General features: G+C 36.2%; 2 protein-coding genes across 7 annotated transcripts in view; one reads left to right on the top strand and one right to left on the bottom strand.

Moving 5' to 3' along the window:
* LOC134742702 (odorant receptor 49b-like) overlaps positions 1-3,922 on the top strand; it is a 29,571-nt gene extending 25,649 nt beyond the window's left edge. The window contains exons 8-9 of the mRNA XM_063675895.1: positions 3,596-3,751; positions 3,834-3,922. Of these exons, the coding sequence (XP_063531965.1) occupies positions 3,596-3,751; positions 3,834-3,890 (213 nt within the window). The 3' untranslated portion in view covers positions 3,891-3,922. The remainder of the gene's footprint in view (positions 1-3,595; positions 3,752-3,833) is intronic.
* LOC134742364 (disks large 1 tumor suppressor protein) overlaps positions 1-21,539 on the bottom strand; it is an 88,845-nt gene that overhangs the window by 64,272 nt on the left and 3,034 nt on the right. The gene's annotated exons all lie outside the window — the stretch shown is intronic.

Genomic DNA, 21,539 nt, shown 5'->3' with positions numbered 1-21,539 from the left:
AGATCATACGCGCCAAGTGTCAATTTTGATCGAATTTTGTCGTTTTTTATTTATTTTAAAAAAGTTGCCATACAATATCGAAATTCTAAATTACTATTTACGTTAAGATTGTGTTTTCTTATTTTTTTGTTTATAGTATCACATAATAAATAACCGAGTAAAGTAGGATTAAAAGTCCCAGTTAGAGAGGTTACTTTGGCAATTAATTGTATCGAGCGAAGTGTCATAATTCGGGTATCGGAAGCTATGTTGTTAAAGATAATATAGCCAAGAACTACATATATTTTTTCCACGTCTACGAATATCAACGCCTCTTAGAAAAACATGATTTAAAGCATGGATGTAAGTTTACCTACATCTATGATTTAAAGGAGATTTTTCGCCTTCTGGCTCAGGGAACCGCCTTAAATTACAGACGTATCTAGAAAAAAAATAAAAGTTTAATCAGTCGACATGAAATAAATCAATGCATTGTTGTTTCATGTTTTTATCTAAACACATATCATAAACCCTCTATGATGCCTTGATGCCTTCAAAATCCGTAAATAATAGCCAACATGAAGATAAATTGTTTTGTTACAGCAAATTTTTTATCTGTGAAAATGTTATTGTTGCTGAATAATAATATCGATTTCGATAATATTATTTCATTCAAATTTCGAACATCTCTGAAAAACAAAAAAAAAATGATTTGACCTCTATTCTAATATCAGTCGAGATAACGTTTTATTCGAAATGAAATGTCAATTGCATACAATTTTGACAAATCTCGCTTGTTAGTTGGTATCGAACGATATGGCAATCGACCCCCACTCTAGTTTGCGGACTACGGATGCGTGACATGCGTGAAAAAATTGTTCTTTGCCGCCATTTGACGTGAAGTTTATCTTTTAATTAGTTTGTAAGTAAAAAATAATCTGTTTTGTTGTTTTTAAGGTAACTAGCAAAAGTTTCGTGTAAAATGTGCCATAAAGATATTTCGGAGACGCCACCTCATATCCGCGAATTCCGCCAGAGAGCAACGATGCCCCATCATGTCGGCTGAAATATGCGGTTATTAGTGAATATATCATAGAAAGTTTATAATATGTCTGTAGATAAACTTTTTTTACGCGTTTAAATCAGTGTAACTGTATATAATTAGGCATTAAAACACTCGTGTGATCCTTTTATGAAACTCGATCACTTCGTTCGTTTCTTAAACCCACACTCGTATTTTAATGCCTTTCATTATTTAGCAGTCACATAAACTACTATATCTCCCTTATAACTATTTATTGCATACCCCACATAACAATGCAACTCAACAACAAACAAACCTTCAAACATCAAAATACGCCAAACAATTAAACATAAAAGTTTATATATTTCATGTGAAATGATTCATTTAATAAAGTTTAAATAAATAAATATATCCTTAAATACAGGCTAATATTTCAAGATCTATTTATTTTCCTGTTAAAGCCTACTTGGTCATATACCAAGATCTTTTGTTTAAAAAATAACAATTTTTTTTTCTAAATTAGAATTGTTTAATTGTATTTATAGAAATTATACAAAAACACGTTGTATATTGAGTAGGTAGTATTCACTATCAAATGTGGCAGTAGGTATATTGGGTTTCGTAGCACGTCCTTGGAGGAGTAATGCCTCGTAGCACGTAGCGCTAGGCTACGAAAAGAAATAAAATTCACTCGCGTTTTATAAAATGTCATCTAACAAAATATTGCATAAATATGAGTAGCTAGAAGCTAGGATAAAAAAAAGCCGTCACGTACCCGATGCTACTTATATATTATATGGCCAAAATAGTTAGTAATTTTTTTTCCTTAAGTATACACGGTGTTTTTTTAAGTCCGTTAATTTCAAGGGTGCATTCATGATCTTAGATTAAGTAGGTAACTTTCTTAAAGAAACCGGTATTCTAATTAACTCCACTTTGGAGATAATCAATGATTTATTTTTATCTGAAGGCGTCTTCGAACTTGTACACTTGCCTTAGGGCCTGTTTACATAATATTGATTACTCAGTGATTAGTATTTAGTATATTTATACATTTTCCCCTCACTAGCTCGGAAAGTTGTCGTTTATCCTTCAATACAAGCGGGGAAAAACGCGTTTTATCCACTAGTGGGGAAAGTAATTTGACCTTGGATGGAGCGTGTTTAAGTAGCTTGACAGATAACAAAACGTAAAACGCTCATGATAATGGTTCGTTCGATATTAATTATCATTAAAAAAATGGTTTGAGAATCTAATAAAAAATACCAAATTTAGCTTTATTTAATGATTTTAAGTCATAAACCTTAAAATTCCATAAGAAACGTTTGTTTTTTATAATGATGTTAAATATAATTCTGAACGCACAAGTTGAGTCGATGCAATTTCAAAATGCATCGTTGACATTTCATACATCAGAAATGTCAACATTGTCAACAAGTTTTTTACTTAAAACCTTTTCTCACCGACTCGCGTAAAAATACACAACTTCCAGAGTTTTCTGTTATAATATCGTAAAGAAATGAGTGATTCCAGTGATGAAGATGATCTAACGCCTGTGGATGTTGCACTTTCCTCGCTATAGTGAGGTGAAAAGTTTTGTGTTACACACGGGCGCAAATGTATTTTACTTCTCGTGTGTTGAAACACTCGCTACGCTCAGGATTCTATTTTAGAACCACTCACTTCGCTCGTGGTTCACCTATAGAATCCTTTCGCTTGCTCGTGTTTCAATTCTACACTCGCGGGTAAAATACAACTTTGCACCCTTGTATAACAAATAACTATTGCTACTAAACGCAAGTACACACTATCTCGTACGATCGATATTCGAAATGTCATTGATATGTCATAGTTTTCAATTGTTCGGTGGATTTAAATACATATACCTAATGTTCGTATTACAACAAGGCTACTGATTACATTTTACGAAAAAAAAACACTACTTATGTTATTCAGTTTCCTTAGATGTACTTAGCCATACCCCGAAGTTTACGGATTTAAAATAAAAACATCGTGTATTTACTAGTTGAAAACGGTATTTAGGCATTTTTGTGAATGGTATCAGTCGATCAGGTTTGTTTTGAAGATCAATGTTTGTATGGGACCCATTGTCTTAAAGCAATACAAAAGTCACAAATGATGGTCAAAGTCTGGCACCCGCACTTGACTGACACAAAATGCTTCTAAGATAATGGCATTACATTGTGACGTCACAATGTAACGTCGCCATTACTTAGAGATTAGAATTCGTTTCGATGTATATGGAAAACATGGAAATTGCGATTTTGTCGGTGAAATATTGCGTTTATTGTTGTTGTACAATATATTTTTTTATAAAATGTAAGGAATCGAATGGTACCACTATTTTTTTCCTATTCAGAAGTTCAGAAAGTTCAGAAAATTGAAATTATTATTCCCATAATATATTTTTTAAGCTTCCAATGTATTGTGATAAATTGCTCATTTACTATCTATTTAACTAGATTTTAATTATAGAATTCGACATATGTCAACAATCCTAATGCATTCCTAGTGCCTTTCCTTATCTGCATAACATTTTAACAAACGGAATCACTTGTATTCTTTATGAAGAGTGACCTCGTGGCAACAGCAGCATACAACAGCCATTGGACGACCACATCTATGCGCACCCAGAAGGCTCTCCACCTACTCGTTATCAGAGGCCAGAGAACTATCTCAGTGGTGGCAGGCAATCTATTCGAACTTTCTCTGGTCACATTTGGCGCGGTAAGTTCACAAGTAAAGTACGCTGTTCTCTGCCTGTTTTGCTATAATATAAGCATCCTTACTTTTGTATTTCTTGTTTCAGTTATTGAAATCTTCATATTCGTTTTTGGCGGTTTTGAGTAAACATCGCGATGAATAAAATAAAAAGGCATCCGTAGATACTAATGTATAGATAAGATAGCGGGAAATATAACGTAAGATACCGAGGACAAGTAGTGCACAGTTGTTGTAGTAAGTATAGTAGAGGGAAACATGGAATATTAGCTTTTAACACTTCTTTAACCGCTAAAGAGCAAACATACAATTAGGTACATAGTGGAACCGATGTTTACTTTTTACAATCTCATGCCGTATAATACATTTTTCGCCAAAGACAATACAATACAAACCAATTGCCAAAAAATGCGAATCAAGTTGTGTAAGTTGTGTTACAAATTAATAGTTTTCAATTATATATAGGTATTACTTAGGCATTGTATAACTATCATAAATATTTTACGTCGAGTTGCGGAAAATCGCCCGAACTAACTATAGGTACATGTCATATTTTGTAAAAAGGTAGGTGTATATATGAATTGGGGGTAAATAACTGCTGCTGACAAGCATGGTACGAACTGCGCCAAGAAGGTTCAACCGTGTGTTCTGTTCTGAGGTGTAAAGAAAGTTCGTTAATTGTCGTCGTGTAACGCTGCGTCTTACATAGGCGAACTCTCGCGAACGCGAAGCGAAGCGACGCGGCACGGCGCGGCCGGCCCAAGGCGTTCGCATTCGCAACGAGATCGCCCACGTAGGACACTTCTATATAGGTATCAAAGGATTAATTAAGGCGCCGTGCCGCGCCGCTTCGCATTCGCGTGTTGTTCGCCTACGTAGTACGCTGCGTTAGGTAATCCAACGTACATACTTATATAGCCGCATCTTTATCGAATTGCACCAAAATCACTATGAATATATGGTTTAAAATTTGGCTTGGCACCGACTTCAAACATATCAGTTGGTAACGCATATACTTAAACACGGAACCCTAAAAAGGATAATATTTTATTTCATCCTTTTTAAAGTCGGTTTATCTTTTTTTTATAAAAGTTTTTATTTTATGTATGTTCACCGATTGCTCCGAGACCCGTGGTCCGATTTGAGTAATTATTTTTTTGTTCGAAAGGACCAAGTTGGTCCCATATTAATCTGGTGCTGTTCTGCTGATGGGATCCATGAGGAATTGAGGGAACTCCTCAATTTATAAAGGCACATGTATGGTGATTTGGGTGTTTTCTTAAGCATCTTGAGCATTTTCTCTCGAAAATGACCAATTTGATGAAGTGGAGCTGATGATGATGATTGTTTTGATGATAATGATTTCAGCGATTACTCCGGCACCCATGATCCGATTTGAGTAATTCTTTTTTTGTTTGAAAGAAGTTACCTCCAAGGTGCTTTCGTAACATTTCTGGTTTTAATCTGATGATGGAATCCGTGAGGAATTCAGGGAACTCCTCAATTTTTAAAGGCACGTGTATGGTGATTTCGGTGTTTTCTAAAGTAACTCAAGCATTTCCTCCCAAAAACCACCAATTTGATGTAGCGCAACTGTAGCCTAACCACGAGTTTGACACTAAATATTCGCTAGCGTCTTCATAACTTACTTTGTACACTAATATGCCAGTACGAGCGAGATGCATAAACAGTAAGCACGCGATAGCGAATATATCAATGTCAAACTCGTGGTAAGGCTACTGATGATGAAGACCACGGACGAAATGTGGAACTTCCCTCGTATGTGTATTATGATTCTTGATGTAGGTAGTGTTGGAAACAACCAAAGAGACTAGAGGTGAGGGGTAGGTGTGAGAGGTGAAGGTAGAGGGTATTAGTGTTTGGAGGGTTTGAGGTTGGGGGTTGAGGGGAGGGGAGTTGATGGGTCGGGGACTGAGTGGTTGGGAGTTAAGGTATTGGGGGTTAGGGTGAGGAGTTAAGGGGTCTGGGGTTAGGGGTCGGGGAATGGCGGTTGAAGGGTTGGTGGTTTAGGGTCGAGGGGTTCAGTGATCAGGGGTTGATGTGTTGTGAGGTTGAGTGATCGGGGGGTTTGAGGGATTGGGTCAGAGGCGGGGCGGAGAGTGGATTTAGTGACAGGAATGATTTCCCAGACGGACGGACTCGAGGAAAATTCTGATTATTTAATAAAGTTTACGAATTTAGAGTTAATCATGATTATGTTTTTCATTCATGCGTCACGCTCTTAACAATGTCTTAAAACTAAAAATGGGAAAATAAAAACTTTTATAAAAAACAGATAAACCGACTTCAAAAAGGATGAAATAAAATATTATCCTTTTTAGGGTTCCGTGTTTAAGTATATGCGATACCAACTGATATGTTTGAAGTCGGTGCCAAGCCAAGTAGTAACAATACCAGTCAAAAATAATCAGCTTTATGTCTACAAATCCCATTACAACTGTACAAATATTATAAACGTGAAAGTAATTCTGTCTGCCTCTTTGTTACCGTTTCATGGCTAAACAACTAAACCGCTTTAGCTGAAATTTGGCATGAAGGTTCCTTGAATTGTTTTATATTTTGATATATCTGGATAAGCGACAGAAAATAACTCAGTCCCAATCCCACACTTGCGTGCTATGGACTGTTCAAGAATTAGTAAGAAATGCTCTTTAAAAAATACGACAACAAATAAACGCATCCGATTTACACTAATGTGCCGACAAGCATGGTACGAACTGCGCTAAGAAGGTTCAACCGTGTGTTCTGTTCTGAGGTGTGTTCTTAAGTACCTACAGAAAGTTCGTTTATTGTCGTCGTGTAGCGCTGCGTCTTACATAGGCGAACACTCGCGAACGCGAAGAGAAGCGACGCGGCGCGGCGCGGCCGGCCCAAGGCGTTCGCGTTCGTAACGAGATCGCCCAGGTAGGACACTTCTATAGGTATCAAAGGATTAATTAAGGCGCCGTGCCGCGCCGCTTCGCGTTCGCGTGTTGTTCGCCTACGTAGTACGCTGCGTTAGGCAATCCAACGTACATACTTATATAGCCGCATCCTTATCGAATTGCACCAAAATCACTATATATGCTTCAAAATTTGGCTTGGCACCGACTTCAAACATATCAGTTGGTAACGCATATACTTAAACACGGAACCCTAAAAAGGATAATATTTTATTTCATCCTTTGTGAAGTCGGTTTATCTTTTTTTTATAAAAGTTTTTATTTGAGTTTTTTTTTCGATGACATCTGTCACGTTTATTCGCGTAAAGTATTTACCTAGAATAATTCTGGCTCAGTTTTCGTTATATAGTTAGAAAGAGAACGTTTTAGGTGTGAAGTTAGGCATGTATCGAAAACTTACGTTAAAACGTTTGTGACTCATGGTACCAGTTGAATTTTTTAGTTTTTTACGTGACCGGTAGAGGCACTGTACAATTACTCCATATATTTTCCGTAACTTTCTCACTATCGACTGTCATTTACGGAACTCATGGTAGTGACACAGCTGACTAGCCTATTATTGGCTAAATTATGGAGTAACAAAACAAAGATAAGGATTTTTGCGTCATAATATCTGCATGTTATTGCTTGTTTTTATCGCGATTTACTTTATCTAAGAAAAGGTCGAGCAGAAGTTCATCGACAATCTTTGCTTTTCCGCGAACGCTGTTATGATTAATTGAAGAAATACTGTATCATACTCGTATCATGAGGTAATTAGAGAGTTATTCTTAAATAAATCGATAATAATTATCAATTATTGTATGTAGTAGGTACATGAAGTTCAATTATTCAGACGACAGCTAAAGCTTGCTGACCGATTAAAGGATGACTCACGTTAGACCGGGCCGTGTCCGGGCCGGAGCTTCCGAAACGAAGCGCCGGAAGCTCCGGCTCGGACACGGCCCGGTCTAACGTGAGTCATCCTTTACTCTACATTTTGTTTTTACCAGAAACTTAGTTTTAAGTATATGAAATATGATTTCGTATGTTAGGTATAATTATTTAATTAACCCCTTTTCTTCATCAGGTGGTGCCGTCAACGGATATATCTTCTTTCAGTTTAGTATTAAAAATAAATTTGTCTTAGCAGTCTCTTATTATTGAAAAGTTAACTTAATGTTCTACTAATGACGTGCATTGTGGTAAATTTGAGATTTTCATAACTGTCACTTATTGTTACCTACATGTATGGATGGTATAGAAAGGATGCCAATCTCTTATGGCAGAATTGTTGCAAAAGTGACCGCTTTCAGCTTTAAATAATAGTTCCTAATCTCTCCGGTGGCGCTAGTTAGGCTCTGGGACATGAGTATAACATGAACCATATAAGGCAACAAATAACCCGACCAAATTACGTAGGTTGTTTTTGTAGTATTTCGGTATATGGTGGCGCCGCCTAATTCATATATGCAGCAGCAGTGTTCAAAAGTAAAACTCTTTGCTCTGAATACTTCAACAAATACAACTTTACCCATTATCTCGCGTAGGTATGTACATAGTTAGAAACATTTCATAGAAATTAATGCTACACAGGCTTACACTTTATAAATGCAGTAGGTAACCGACACATGCGCTAAACTGTTGGAAATTACAATTTTTAATTAGAGTGGGCCTAAGAGTGAATTGTGTCAACGGGTGTACCTACTCGATGACCCGTGGCCCGATCTAGGTCATACGGTCCATCGCACAGATTGCAATACGTTTTCGTCGAACGTACGGGGTTGTTTGTGCTTGACACTCTATGTGATGTAGGTGTAAGTCCCCTATATTAATTTTTAGGTTTAAAGTTAAATTATTGGCTGATTTGATAACGATTGTTTGACTAACGCTGGGTAGGTACATTCGTTGTGACGCGTTTCATTGCATACGATAACGAAGTCTATTTTCATTGATTCCGCCCACTGAAAACACAAAAAAAAATTGCCAGTTTCATATTACCTACATAGGTAACACTGAAAATTCTTAGAAGGGGGATAATTATAACAAAAAGAGCTTATAAAATAACTCTAAATATTTTTTGAGGTACATATATGTATATAACGCAGTTATTATTTATATTTAAAAATTTCTGGATATTTGAAAGTTGTATGTCGAGCGTTATTCTAATCTTCTTCTTCTTCTTCTCGTGTCGATGGTTTCGTATACATTTCATATTAAGCGGGACCAGAAGGTAGCGACGCTTAACGCCCTGTGTGTTGCGTCCCGTAGATCTTGCTCGGAACATGTGTGCGGGATCGCTGGGCAGGACAGCATGTGTCTCATCGTTTGGGGAGCCGTGCCACATACGCATAGGGTATCTGCGCCGTTTAGGCCGCCCCACCTTACCAAATTCTCTTTGCTGCGGCCAACTTGGGAACGCAGTCTATTTAAGGCTTTCCAGATCGGCCATGGTTGTTTGTGTCCGACCGGGAGCGTTTCGGCGGGACGGACGTAGTCATCGGGAGGGGCGCGAGTACTTTGCCAGTGTGCCAGCCGGTTCTCGGGTGGCGGGACACTGATAGCGGTAGTGCACCGCATAAAGCTCTTTCGGCTCTTTAGACGCGACGGTGGTAGCTTGTGGCCGTGGAGAGGGTGTCTTGGGTCTTGCTCCTGCTTGAGTTTTTCGATAGCGCAGGCCACCTCCCTGCGGGTCTCCGGGGGCGCTATACCCGCCAGGGGGTAGAGCTTACTGAGCGGCGTGGGTTTCAGACAACCGGTGATCGTGCGGCAGGTGTCGTTGAGTGCTGAAGAAACTTGTCCTGCATGGGGGGAGCGGTGCCACACCGGGCATGCGTATTCACCCGCCGAATAGCAGAGTGCTAGGCCGGTTGTGCGGAGTGTGTGTGCAGAGGCACCCCAGTGCGTTGAAGTAAGTTTCCTCAGCAGGTTATTTCGTGTTGTGACCTTTTGGCGTGTTTTTAGGCAGTGACTATTAAAAGACAAAGTTCTATCGAGGGAAATTCCCAGGTACCTCGGGTTCGGGCAATGCTCAATGTTAACGCCGTCCCAGATTATGTTGAGCGGTCGATTTGCGTCCCGATTTCGCAGGTGAAATGCGCATTCTAATAGTGACCCGAGAAATGTTTCGTTCAAAATTTCTACGATTTTCATTGTGGGCTCAACTTTTTAAGGCTTATAGTTATTGTTAAAATGGAGCCTAGTTCCGTTACTACTACTACTTACATTACGTTTACATTTTAATTTTCGAATTTAATCACGAGTCCCCGGCAAGCTCGGCCGAATTTCACCTTCCCATACAAACGGAGTTTCATTCTCATTTTAAAACTACGTGTTAGATTGTAATGAAACTTTGCACATACAATGACATGAGGTATATCTAGGTCTGTAATGAGTTTATATAGCTCCAATTTATAAAACAAACGAAATAGAGCAAAAACAAGTTTTGTATGAAAAACTTAAATTCGCTGTATTTTTTTTACTATGGTAGGTGTCTGAAGCTACATAAACTAATTACAGACCTTATATACCTTATTCTATAATAAGTACAAAGTTTCAGAGCAAACTAGTTACTCGTTTTAAAATGAGTGCGTAACTACGTTCGTATGAAGAACCGAGCTTGCCGGGGACCCTTAAAGGATGATCATAGAGAAGCATTGTCATGCAACAGCGACGAAAGTTTGCATTGCAGTTGTGCGGATAATATAAAGACAAAGACCGGCAAAAAAGTTGCATATCAGCAGTTTCTGACACATCATATTAGTATTGCTAAGACACCAGTAAAAAAACATTTTCATATAAAACCTCTGAGGACCCATAATCATCATAAAAAACCGGCCAAGTGCGAGTCGGACTCGCGCACCGAGGGTTCCGTACTTTTTAGTATTTGTTGTTATAGCGGCAACAGAAATACATCATCTGTGAAAATGTCAAAAGTCTAGCTATCACGGTTGATGAGATACAGCCTGGTGACAGACAGACAGACGGACAGCGGAGTCTTAGTAATAGGGTCCCGTTTTTACCCTTTGGGTACGGAACCCTAAAAAGGGCTTTCAGATCAGAGTGATCCTAATATCCTAAATTGTACGCGTGATCAAAAATCAAGAGTGACGGCCTATTTACTACAGTTTCTCTATTCTATTAATAACTTTCAGTTTGCCCCTAATAGTTATATTTATATATATTAGTCAATTGAAACTTGTAGGTACTTACTTACGGACAGAAAATAGTACATTTCGATGCTAGTGCGGAAAGTATGTCATTACCCCACGAGTACCGAGATATCTTGACACGAGCCGCAGTCGAGTCAAGATTTCCGCACGTGTATCGAACGACGTTTTTTAATAAGTTGCGAAAAAATAAGAAAAACAAGAAGTAAGGAATTCGAAACATATTATTAATCCTATAACATCATTGTAATACAGTCGAAAAATAATGAAGTTGCCCAAAAATCAATTTCTGGGCCAAAGGGGGCGTGGCCAAAATAGGGGCGTGGCTTGGGACCAAAAGGGGCGTGGCCAAAATGGGCAAGGCTTGGGCCAAAATGGGCGTGGCGCGAAAGGGCGTGGCTTGGGACCAAACGGGGCGTGGTCAAACAGAGGAGTGGCCACAAAGGGTGTGGCTTGCGCCCAAAAGGGGTGTGGCACAAAGGGGCGTGGCTTGGGGTGTGGCCCCTCCCACCACCCCATCCCCTGTGCACTGGAACTCTCATTTTAGTAGGGTTACTACGGTCAAAATTAAATTAAAAAAAGCTGGAAAGTAAAAAGCACTAGTTCGCGAAAACCAACTTTCCGCACGCTAAACAGCTACGTAAAGTAGCACTTGTTGAACAACTGTATTAAAAAAAACACTGTTTGGAAGATAACAAGAAACAGCTTTTATTGATAATCAGAAAATTATATACATAAGTCAGTTCTGAGATAAAGATATAAAATTGCGTTCGCAGGCGGAGGTAAGCCAACCAAAGAGATACGCCACAATGTTGTATAACTGAAGAACGCGATAATAAAATAAAATACATGCGTCGGTAGAGATGCAATCATTACGTAGTAGCAGAGTAGCACGCAGAGAAGCCGCATTATACCTAAGGTCTGTTTTTTTATTTCGTAGACTAAAATGACGTTTCATGTGTAAGACACATTTCTTAGTACCGCGTGAAATGTCATTTAAGTGTAAGACATGACATTTCTTAGTACCGTCATTTTAGTCTACGGAATAAAAAAAACAGAATATATCATACCTAAGAGCTCTGCTGCAATCAAGTACACCAGGGCAAGGTAAATCCAATGTGGCCGTTATAAACAGAACAGATCCTTATTCTCTTTAAACATAATCATAACATTTTTATTCAAAATAGATTCTTACAGACCACTTTTTGAAAATCAAGAATTGTAGGGAATAATTAAAAATAATTGACATTGAATATACAGGTAAATAGTAAATACCTACATAAAATTTTAACTTAGGTATTTGCCACGCTTAATTGTAGATAAGGTATCCGACCGAGTTGATCTTTTAAATAATCGTCTACTTCATAGTAGCCTTTTTAATACAGTTGCTCAAAAAGTGCTACTTTACGTAGCTGTTTAGCGTGCGGAAAGTTGGTTTTCGCGAACTAGTGCTTTTTACTTTTCCAATTTTTTTTAAATTTATACTTGTTCCAATTCATGACTACTTATTGATGAGTGTTAATATTAATTTCCTTTAAACGTCGTAATCAACATAAAAACCTACTGATAATGTAAGAATACGAAAAATATACATATTTTATAATTATATACTTACCTCATCCTCATTATAACACGTTTATTTTTTAATATTGTATATTGAAAAACCGTTCTTAATAAGTTGTCTGAATGGAACGGAATAGCTGCTGAAACGCCTGTCAAAGAAGAGGCGTTTTTTCTTACTTTTACTACCTACTAAGAGGCGTTTTAAGTTTCCAAAGTTTTTATTCCTTACATATTGATTTTATTATTTTTTCGCAACTGTATTTAAAAAACGTCGTTCGATACACGTGCGGAAATGTTATTCTTTACTCGTCCCGGTCATATCTCGGTACTCGTGATTTAATGACATACTTTCCGCACTAGCATCGAAATGTACTATTTTGACGTGATAACGTCTTATAGGTAGCATGCACGAAAAAGTGTCAGTCACGTTGTGGACAAATCTCCATGGTAACGTTGTGGACAGATCTCCATGGTAACGTTACGGCTAAAAGCAAATAAATGTTAATTTATCGAAAAAATGTATTTTTCAATTAACTCCTTCTTTGTTTATTATATGTAAAGGTACAAAATAATGATAGTTATTAGTTTTACAAGAGGGCAAAGTTGTTGTTTAACCGCTCGTGCTAATATTGATATCCGAGCAAGCGAAAGATTCCAAATTTGAACCACGAGCATAGCGAGGGGTTCGAAAAGTGGAATCTTGAGCGTTGAAATTTTGCCACCGAGTGAAACAAAGTTTTTCACCACACCAACCTGAGGAAAATACTAACTGTAAAATGTCAAACAAAATTAAAACAAATCAAATACAAATGAATTTCATTAAATATTTGTCATTAAAAGTCAATTCCACCAGCCAGCATAAGGAAACAACTCAAAATTTGCATTAATCTACTTTGCCACTCCTGTGGATAAAACGCAACTTTCTCATTCGTTTTTGAATAATCAAGAGGGCCTATATACCAGCTGGTGTGGTAAAAAGTAATTTGGACGTGATGTCAGCGGCGCCGCCGTTCAGTTAGTGATACCACTGATACCTTTGTCGTTGTATCCATTCATTGCAGTCTAAATATAATTAATAGGATCAGATTCACAATGGCAGTGTCTCGGTCGGATCCAAGAGCATTCATGACGTGCGGTCACGCGTGTTTAGCTTATTTATAGAAGCGCGATCGTTTCACTGTTTTCTATCGATTCGTCATATATAATGATCAAGTCACTTGTTATTTCCTCTAGGTACACCTATACTTTTCTTTCTCTACGGTATGTATTTTGTGTCTATCGCCCCCTAAAGTTTAGTGGTAGTAAATTCCTTTTGGCAAGTATTTAGTTAAGTAGGTATCGTGCGTTTCGCTCGTACTTGTCCGTACATATATTGGCGAGGGCGAGACGCATGAATCGCATGATAATTAAATAACATGATTCAAATATCATTCTGATGTCAGTGTACGTTCTAATTGGCCTGTAAGAAACTTGTACACTCAGCGTCAAATACTTTGTAGCAGTCAAAGTGGCCAAATACTTCAGTACACCATACTTAATATACATATGGTGTACCGAACTATTTGACTATACTTTGGTTGCTACAAAGTATTTGACGTTGAGTGTACGTTTTATACAATGAGGATTAATGACGTTTAATACCTTTTATGAATAAATAAACATAATCGCAGAGGGTTAAAACAATTTGTAGATAATATTTAGCAGTTACGTGCATCAAAAATTAGAAAGTTGGGACAACTTTTGTAGCCATACTAAGCTATTAATAGCACTGTGCTTATTTATTCAATAGGTACAAAACACGGGGTAATGTTTAGGTAACACTTTCAGTTGAAAGTTTTTCTTGAAGTAGGTAGTTGATTTAAATACTGGTAACAATGACGATCAAGTTCAAGCTTAATCAGACTACAGTGCGTACACGTACTAATACATATGCCCACCTAACGTAGGACATTCATTACTTCATTACACCAAAGAGAATTTAAAATAGAGGCGTATTGTCAAAGTAAATTTTGTAGCCACAGTAAATGAAAATTTTTAGAACGCCATTTGACTTTGATCCTTGTTCTTTCACTGATATGTGTTAAATTTGTTAAATATCAAAAGGTGCCATCTACACGAGTATAGGCCAAAGGCACGAGACCATCTTTTCGAGCGATAGATTATTTTCTCTTTGCTAACACGAAATGTTCTTTAGGTACTGTAATCGAGATCTAATGTGACAATTTAATCTCATTTTAAATTCATTCGCACGAGCATTTGATGGAAAATTGTATATGTGTAAAATATTGCGAACAAGATAAGTGCAAAGTAATGAATGATACCTAGACCTATCAGCACTATAAATAGTCGAGGTTTAAAGTTACAGAGCTGCTACAATACTTAGTCAAACCTAAAATGTGTTTCCTATCAGGGTGCACATGTGCAGTTGTGCACCCATATTATGTTTCATTCGTAGGCTATAGGCTACACGGCATCGAAAACGAAGAAAATGTAGAGTCGAATCGAAACCTCTTCTTTAATTCATGTCGATTGGCAACGGGTTAGGTAAATAGGCCAGGGACTACTTTATTTATGATAATTTCCCGATAACTTGATATCATTCAGTGCGTCGCAATATCGTTGGGCGTACTTTTTATGACTAAGATATATAAACTTTTTTTTTGCATCTGAGCCCAGTGAACAGATAGACAACCGATTAAGTAACCGGTTAATTTGCTCCATCCAATCTAAGTGCTCAAGTTAAACACGTGAATCCTTTTACTATCTTTCGTTTTCCATGAACCCCTGAACTCTTTTTTGTATTCCCCTTACTTGGATACGCTATCACTTCCGATCTTGGTACGAAGGGAAGATAATGTTCTAAACCTCCCTAGATTGAATAAACTAACCATAAATTATAGTGGCAAACCAAACAGTTGCATGTTATGAAGCTTGACAATTAAATAGTGTATCACAATAGGTAGGTAACATATTGTAATATCCTTATAAATCAATTATATTGTATTGACACTCAGGTAATTAGACCGATAGTGGGACCATATTTTTGACCTTAAAGTTATGATAATTCTAAAGAAGGAAAAGTGATGCTTATATGGCAGGGGACATGTTTTTAAGCATATTTGTAATTTAAGACGAAAAGTAAGAACGAGCGTTAGGTATAAATTAGGTATTTATATATTTTGATTGATGCTTTTTGAATATTGAATTAAAGTGCAAAGTTTAAGCTTCATCGTTTAAATTATGTATGACTCTTTAAACTGTTACATTTTTAGAAAAAAATTTAACATGCTTCTTTGTCAAACTAAAATTAGCTTATTATTTTGTCGATATTGAATTAAAATTTTAAAAATCCACAATAATATCTCTAAATTCTTAAGTTAATAGACAAAGACGAAAAATTAGAAAAATAGGATTGCTGCTTAAATTTTAATATGCGTTTTTTGTCCTGTAAGGTCCAATATTGAATTAAAGTCTATAAAGATAAGTTTCATACTATAAAATAATATATGCAACCATATTATGAAAAGTAAGAAATTTCTGTGTGTAGCTTCCATTGTTATAGCCAAATCTATTTAAAAAGGCGCAAAATTCATACATAAGCCGCGCTGGTCAGTCAAGGTGCCGGCGCGGCACGCGGGAGCCTATCGCAGCATTCGTATCTATCTATACCTATAGGTACCTCGCCCGGTCGCCCCGTCCCCCGCTCAGCTTTGTAAGCGCTGCTTGACTTTTCTTGTCATTCATTAGTTTGTTTACCGTGCACATACATTAGATGCCGATATTACGTGAAATTAATGTAATTATGACTTCAAAATGAGTACAAAATGTTTGTTATGTGGACTGATTATTTGTAGTTACTTAGTGGTCCGAGAGCTGGTAGACATTTTGGAGTAGGTCCTTGAGGCAAGCTGAAAATTTGCCTGATACTTCTCCTATCATACCCTAACTCAGCACTGGAGGTCTGGCTGCAGGGTAGTGGGGCTAAATCAACCCTTATATTTTTTAAGATTTTTTAGGGCTCCAAAAAAGTTCGTGAGGCAAACTGTAATTTTTACAGGTTGAAGTTAAGTATCTAAATAGTCACAAAAAAATAAGCCTGAACATTTGGTCGGGTCTTTGACCTTGCCAGAAGATCTAAAAAGTAACGTATGGCACTTACTCGTACGCAAAATTAAGTTTGTCTACTATAGCAATTGTATGCATTACAAAGTTATTTTTGTAGTTCAGTAAATTAAAGACTACTAGGTAGGATGTACAGTCAGCAATACTATTCGCTTAGCACCGTTGCATACAAACTTCTTTACAGGGGTGGTATCTTTTCTCTGCAGCTGACTGTACAATGTGATTGTAACTATGACGATGGTGTATATTTATGATGTATGTTATTTATTGTGTTTTTTGTATCTTACTTAAGGGCTTCTGTTAAGGGAACGAAAATTTGATTATTTTTGCGCTACAATGCACGGTTTAGGACATACAGCCCTGTAAATTTTTTTTTTGTTTTTTTTTCTATTTGTTTTTTTTTTAATGTTTATTAAGGGTCCAGTGCAGGCGAACGAAAATGTTTATAATTTTGCGCTACGGCACACGGTTTAGGAGATACAGAATTATAAAGGTTTTTTGTGTTTTTTTTTAATATATTAATTAAGGGTTTCTTAGTGGAACGAAAATTTGATTATTTTTGCGCTCCGTCGCACGGTTTAGGAAATACAGCCCTCTAAAAAAAAATTTCTTTTTTTTCTTTTCTTTTTAAATGTTAATTAAGTTGAACGAAAATTTTATTATTTTACGCTACGACGCTATTATTAAATTATGTTAGATTTTGAAATTTTTATATTAAATATATCTACTTATATATAAAGCTGAAGTTTGGTTATGGAATTTTATATTATATAAATATACAAAAAAAGAAATATAGGGCTGTATCTCCTAACCCGTCCGTCGTAGCGCAAAAATAATAAAATTTTCGTTCCCCTTTAAAAACACTTTTAATATACAAAAAACACAATGAAACACAATAAGAAAAAAAAACTCTACACGGCTGTATCTCCTAAGCCGAGCGTCGTAATATAAAAAAATAAAAACAAACAAAAATACCAAAAAAATCTTTATAAGGCTGTATCTCTGAACCGTGGGTCGTAGAGTAAAATAATAAAATTTTCGTTCAACTTAATTAACATTTAAAAAGAAAAGAAAAAAAAAACAGAATTTTTTTTAGAGGGCTGTATCTCCTAAACCGTGCGTTGTAGCGCAAAAATAATCTAATTTTCGTTCCCCTTTGAGAAACCCCTAAGTAACATACAGAAAACACAATGAAAAACTAAAAAGAAAAACAAAGAAAAAAATGTTTATAGGGTTGTATCTCCTAAACCGTGCGTCGGAGCGAAGAGCAAAAATAATTAAATTTTCGTTCCACTTTAAGAAACCCTTATTAATATTTAAAAGATACAAACAACCCTATAAAGATTTTTTAATTTTTTGTTTTCTTTTTTGTTTTTCATTGTATTTTTTGAATGTTACTTACGGGTTTCTCAAACGGGAACGAAAATTAGATTATTTTTGCGCTTCAACGCACGGTTTAGGAGATACAGCCCTGTAAAGATTTTTTTCTGTTTTTTTTTCTTTTTTTTAATGTTAACTAAGGGTCCACTGCAATGGAACGAAAATTTTATTATTTTGATGCACGGTTTAGGAGATACAGCCTTATAAAGATTTTTTTTTAAATATAAATTAAGGGTTTCTTAAAGTGGAATGAAATTTTGATTATTTTTGCGCTACGACGCACGGTTTAGGAGTTACAGCCGTGTAAATATTTTTTTCGTTTTTTTTTTGTTTTTTCTCATATTAAAAAAGAGTTTCTTAGAGGGAAACGAACATTTTAATTTTTTTGCGCTCCGACGCACGGTTTAGGAGATACAGTCCTATAAAAAGATTGTTTTCTTTGTTTTTTTCTTTTATGTTTTCATTGTGTTTTTTGTATGTTACTTAGGGGCTTCTGATAGGGGAACGAAAATTTGATTATTTTTGCGCTATAACGAAGGGTTTAGGAGATACAGCCCTGTAAATATTTTTTCTGTTTTTTTTTCTGTTTTTTTTTTTTTTTAATGTTTATTAAGGGTCCACTGCAGGCGGACGAAAATGTTATTATTTTGCACTACGGCGCACGGTTTAGGAGATTCAGCCTTATACGGATTTTTTGTGTTTTTTTTATACCTATATTAATTAAAGGTTTCTTAAAGTGGAACGAAAATTTGATTATTTTTGCGCTCCGTCGCACGATTTAGGAGATTCAACCCTATAAAGATTTTTTCTTTGTTTTTCATTGTGTTTTTTGTATGTTAATTAGGGGTTTCTCAAAGGGGAACGAAAACTAGATTATTTTTGCTCTACAACGCACGGTTTAGGAGATACAGCCCTCTAAAGATTTTTTTTCCTTTTTTCTTATTTTTTAATGTTAATTAAGGGTCCACTGCAGTTGAACGAAAATTTTATTATTTTGCGCTACGACGCACGGTTCAGGAGATACAGCCTTATAAAGATTTTTTCGTTTTTTTTGTTTTTTTTTTTTAAATATTAATTGAGGGTTTCTTAAAGTGGATCGAAAATTTGATGATTGTTTTTGTGCTACGACGCGCGGTTTAGGAGATACAGCCGTACAAAGATTTTTTTTTCTTTTTGTGTTTCATTGTACGACCGGTCTGGCCTAGTGGGTGACCCTGCCTGTGAAGCCGATGGTCCTGGGTTCGAATTCCGGTAAGGGCATTTATTTGTGTGACGAACACAGATATTTGTTCCTGAGTCATGGATGTTTTCAATGTATTTGTATATTATATATATCGTTGTCTGAGTACCCATAACACAAGCCTTCTTGAGCTTACTGTGGGACTTAGTCAATCTGTGTAAGAATGTCCTATAATATTTATTTATTTATTTATTGTGTTTTTTGTATATTGAAAGAGGGAACGAATTTTTTTTTATTTTTGCGCTGCGACGGACGGTTTAGGAGATACAGCCCTATATATATTTTTTTATTGTTGTTTTTTTTTGTATGTTATATAATATAAAATTCCATAACCAAAATTCAAATTTTTATATATAGGTAAGTAGATATACTCAATATAAAAATTTCAAAATCTAACATAACTTTTAATAGAAATATCCTCATACATCATAAATATACACCATCCTCATAGTTACAATCACATTGTACAGTTAGCTGCAGAGAAAAGATACCACCCCTGTATAGGTTTGTATGCAAAGGTGCTAAGCGAATAGTATTGCTGACTGTACATCCTACCTAGTGGTCTTTAATTTACTACAAAAATAACTTTGTAATGCATACACTTTGTTTAGTAGACAAACATAATTTTGCGTGCAAAAATAACTGCGATGCATACGCTTTGTATAGTAGAGAAACTTAATTTTGTGTGCAAAGATAACTTTGTAATGCATACAATTTGTATAGTAAACAAACTTAATTTTGCGTGCAAGTAAGTGCCATACTTTTTAGATCGCCTGGCAAGGTTAAAGACACGACACGACCAAATGTTCTGGTTTATTATTTTTATGACTATTTAGATACTTAATTTTAACCTGTTAAAAATACAGATTGCTTTTAGAACATTTTTTTGAATTTTGTGAAATATTATTTTGCACGCGTCTAGCAAGGTTAGGTTACCCGCTAGCCCGTTGATCTATATACCGTTGATCTACCTATATATCAATACCGTTTGATCGCTGCCTCGGCGGCGCACAGCGCGGCGCGCGCGAACATGCCGCGCGTTTGAAATGTAACGTAAATATAAGCACGGAATGCATACGTATCAGTATTTAGTGACGCACAGATTTTATATTTCTAATCTTTTGTGTGGGAACTAAGATCATTGTCATAACCGTTTAATATTAACTCTACAAACTTTAATTCAATATTGGCTATACTGCTTAACCAGAAATCAATATCTAGAGAAGCACATTGTCTACATTTCTAATTTTTTACAAGTATAATAAGCTGATCCATAATATCGTAATTTTGCAATGTCAGCTACTCTAATTCTTTATTTACAAAATAATTCATGTTTTTAAGTTCACCAGAAAGCACATGTTCCAGATTTCTAAAAACCGAATATTGTGTATAAATTAAAGTGGTATTGAATATGTTAAAGTTTTTTGTAACTTTAATTCTATATTTACAAAGTTATTAGCAGAAATTAAAATATTTCAATATATCCGAACGCTCACCCTAAAAATTTCTAACTTTTTACGAAAGTCTTATTTAACATGCTAACAATGACATATCGAAAAAGAAAAAACTTTAATATTATCAAAACCCATTTTTGTTCCACCGCTGGTCTATAATGTGTCATATTAAGTATACTTTGAGTTTGTCAGATATAATTATGGTAACAAAAGTAACAAACAAGTGATTTTATACTGTGATAGTAAAACTGGAATCTATTAGTCAACAGACAAGTAAAATAAAAATAAAAGTTTGTATATAAAGTATACATACAGTCGAACATAATATCCTTCTTTCGAAGTCTTGTTAAAAAGGTACCGAGCCCTGATAGGCAAGTTTGACTTGCACTTATTGTCGTTTAAGTAATAAAAATCAGACTTCTTGCTGCGTGCCGTGGACTTTATCTTCCTAAATAAAACATAGCAAGACGTATCTAGGCATTAGGTACAGGTATATGTACGTCGGCATAACATCTAGCTCTAGCCGCCTTGAATTAACGCCGCTTCTGATCGATAGGCGTCGGTGCATACAACGGCCTGCCTTTATCCTATGAAGCCGTTGTGTTGTCTTTTTCATCTTTCGCACTGCTTTATTTTATACTAGCTGTTGCTCGCGACTTCGTACGCGTGGATTTGTATGTTGGTTAGGTTAGGATAGAATATGTAGGTTTTATATAAAAACCGGCCGAGAGCATGTTGGAAATGTTGGAATGGTCAGTGTAGGGTTCATCCTATTTCCGCTACGGCCACAAAGGTTCTCTCACCGACTCTCTGGAGCCTGGTACTGAACTCACTGTTGGAAGAACTAAACAAAGGCCCAATATATACGGTAGGGTATGCGGATGATTTAGTGATTCTTGTAAAAGGGAAATTCCCGGGAATAGT

This window comes from Cydia strobilella, chromosome 1, assembly GCF_947568885.1.
Source record: "Cydia strobilella chromosome 1, ilCydStro3.1, whole genome shotgun sequence".
NCBI lineage: Eukaryota > Metazoa > Arthropoda > Insecta > Lepidoptera > Tortricidae > Cydia > Cydia strobilella.
The sequence above is the reverse complement of the archived record's forward strand: the minus strand, read 5'-3'. Positions and strand labels throughout refer to the sequence as shown.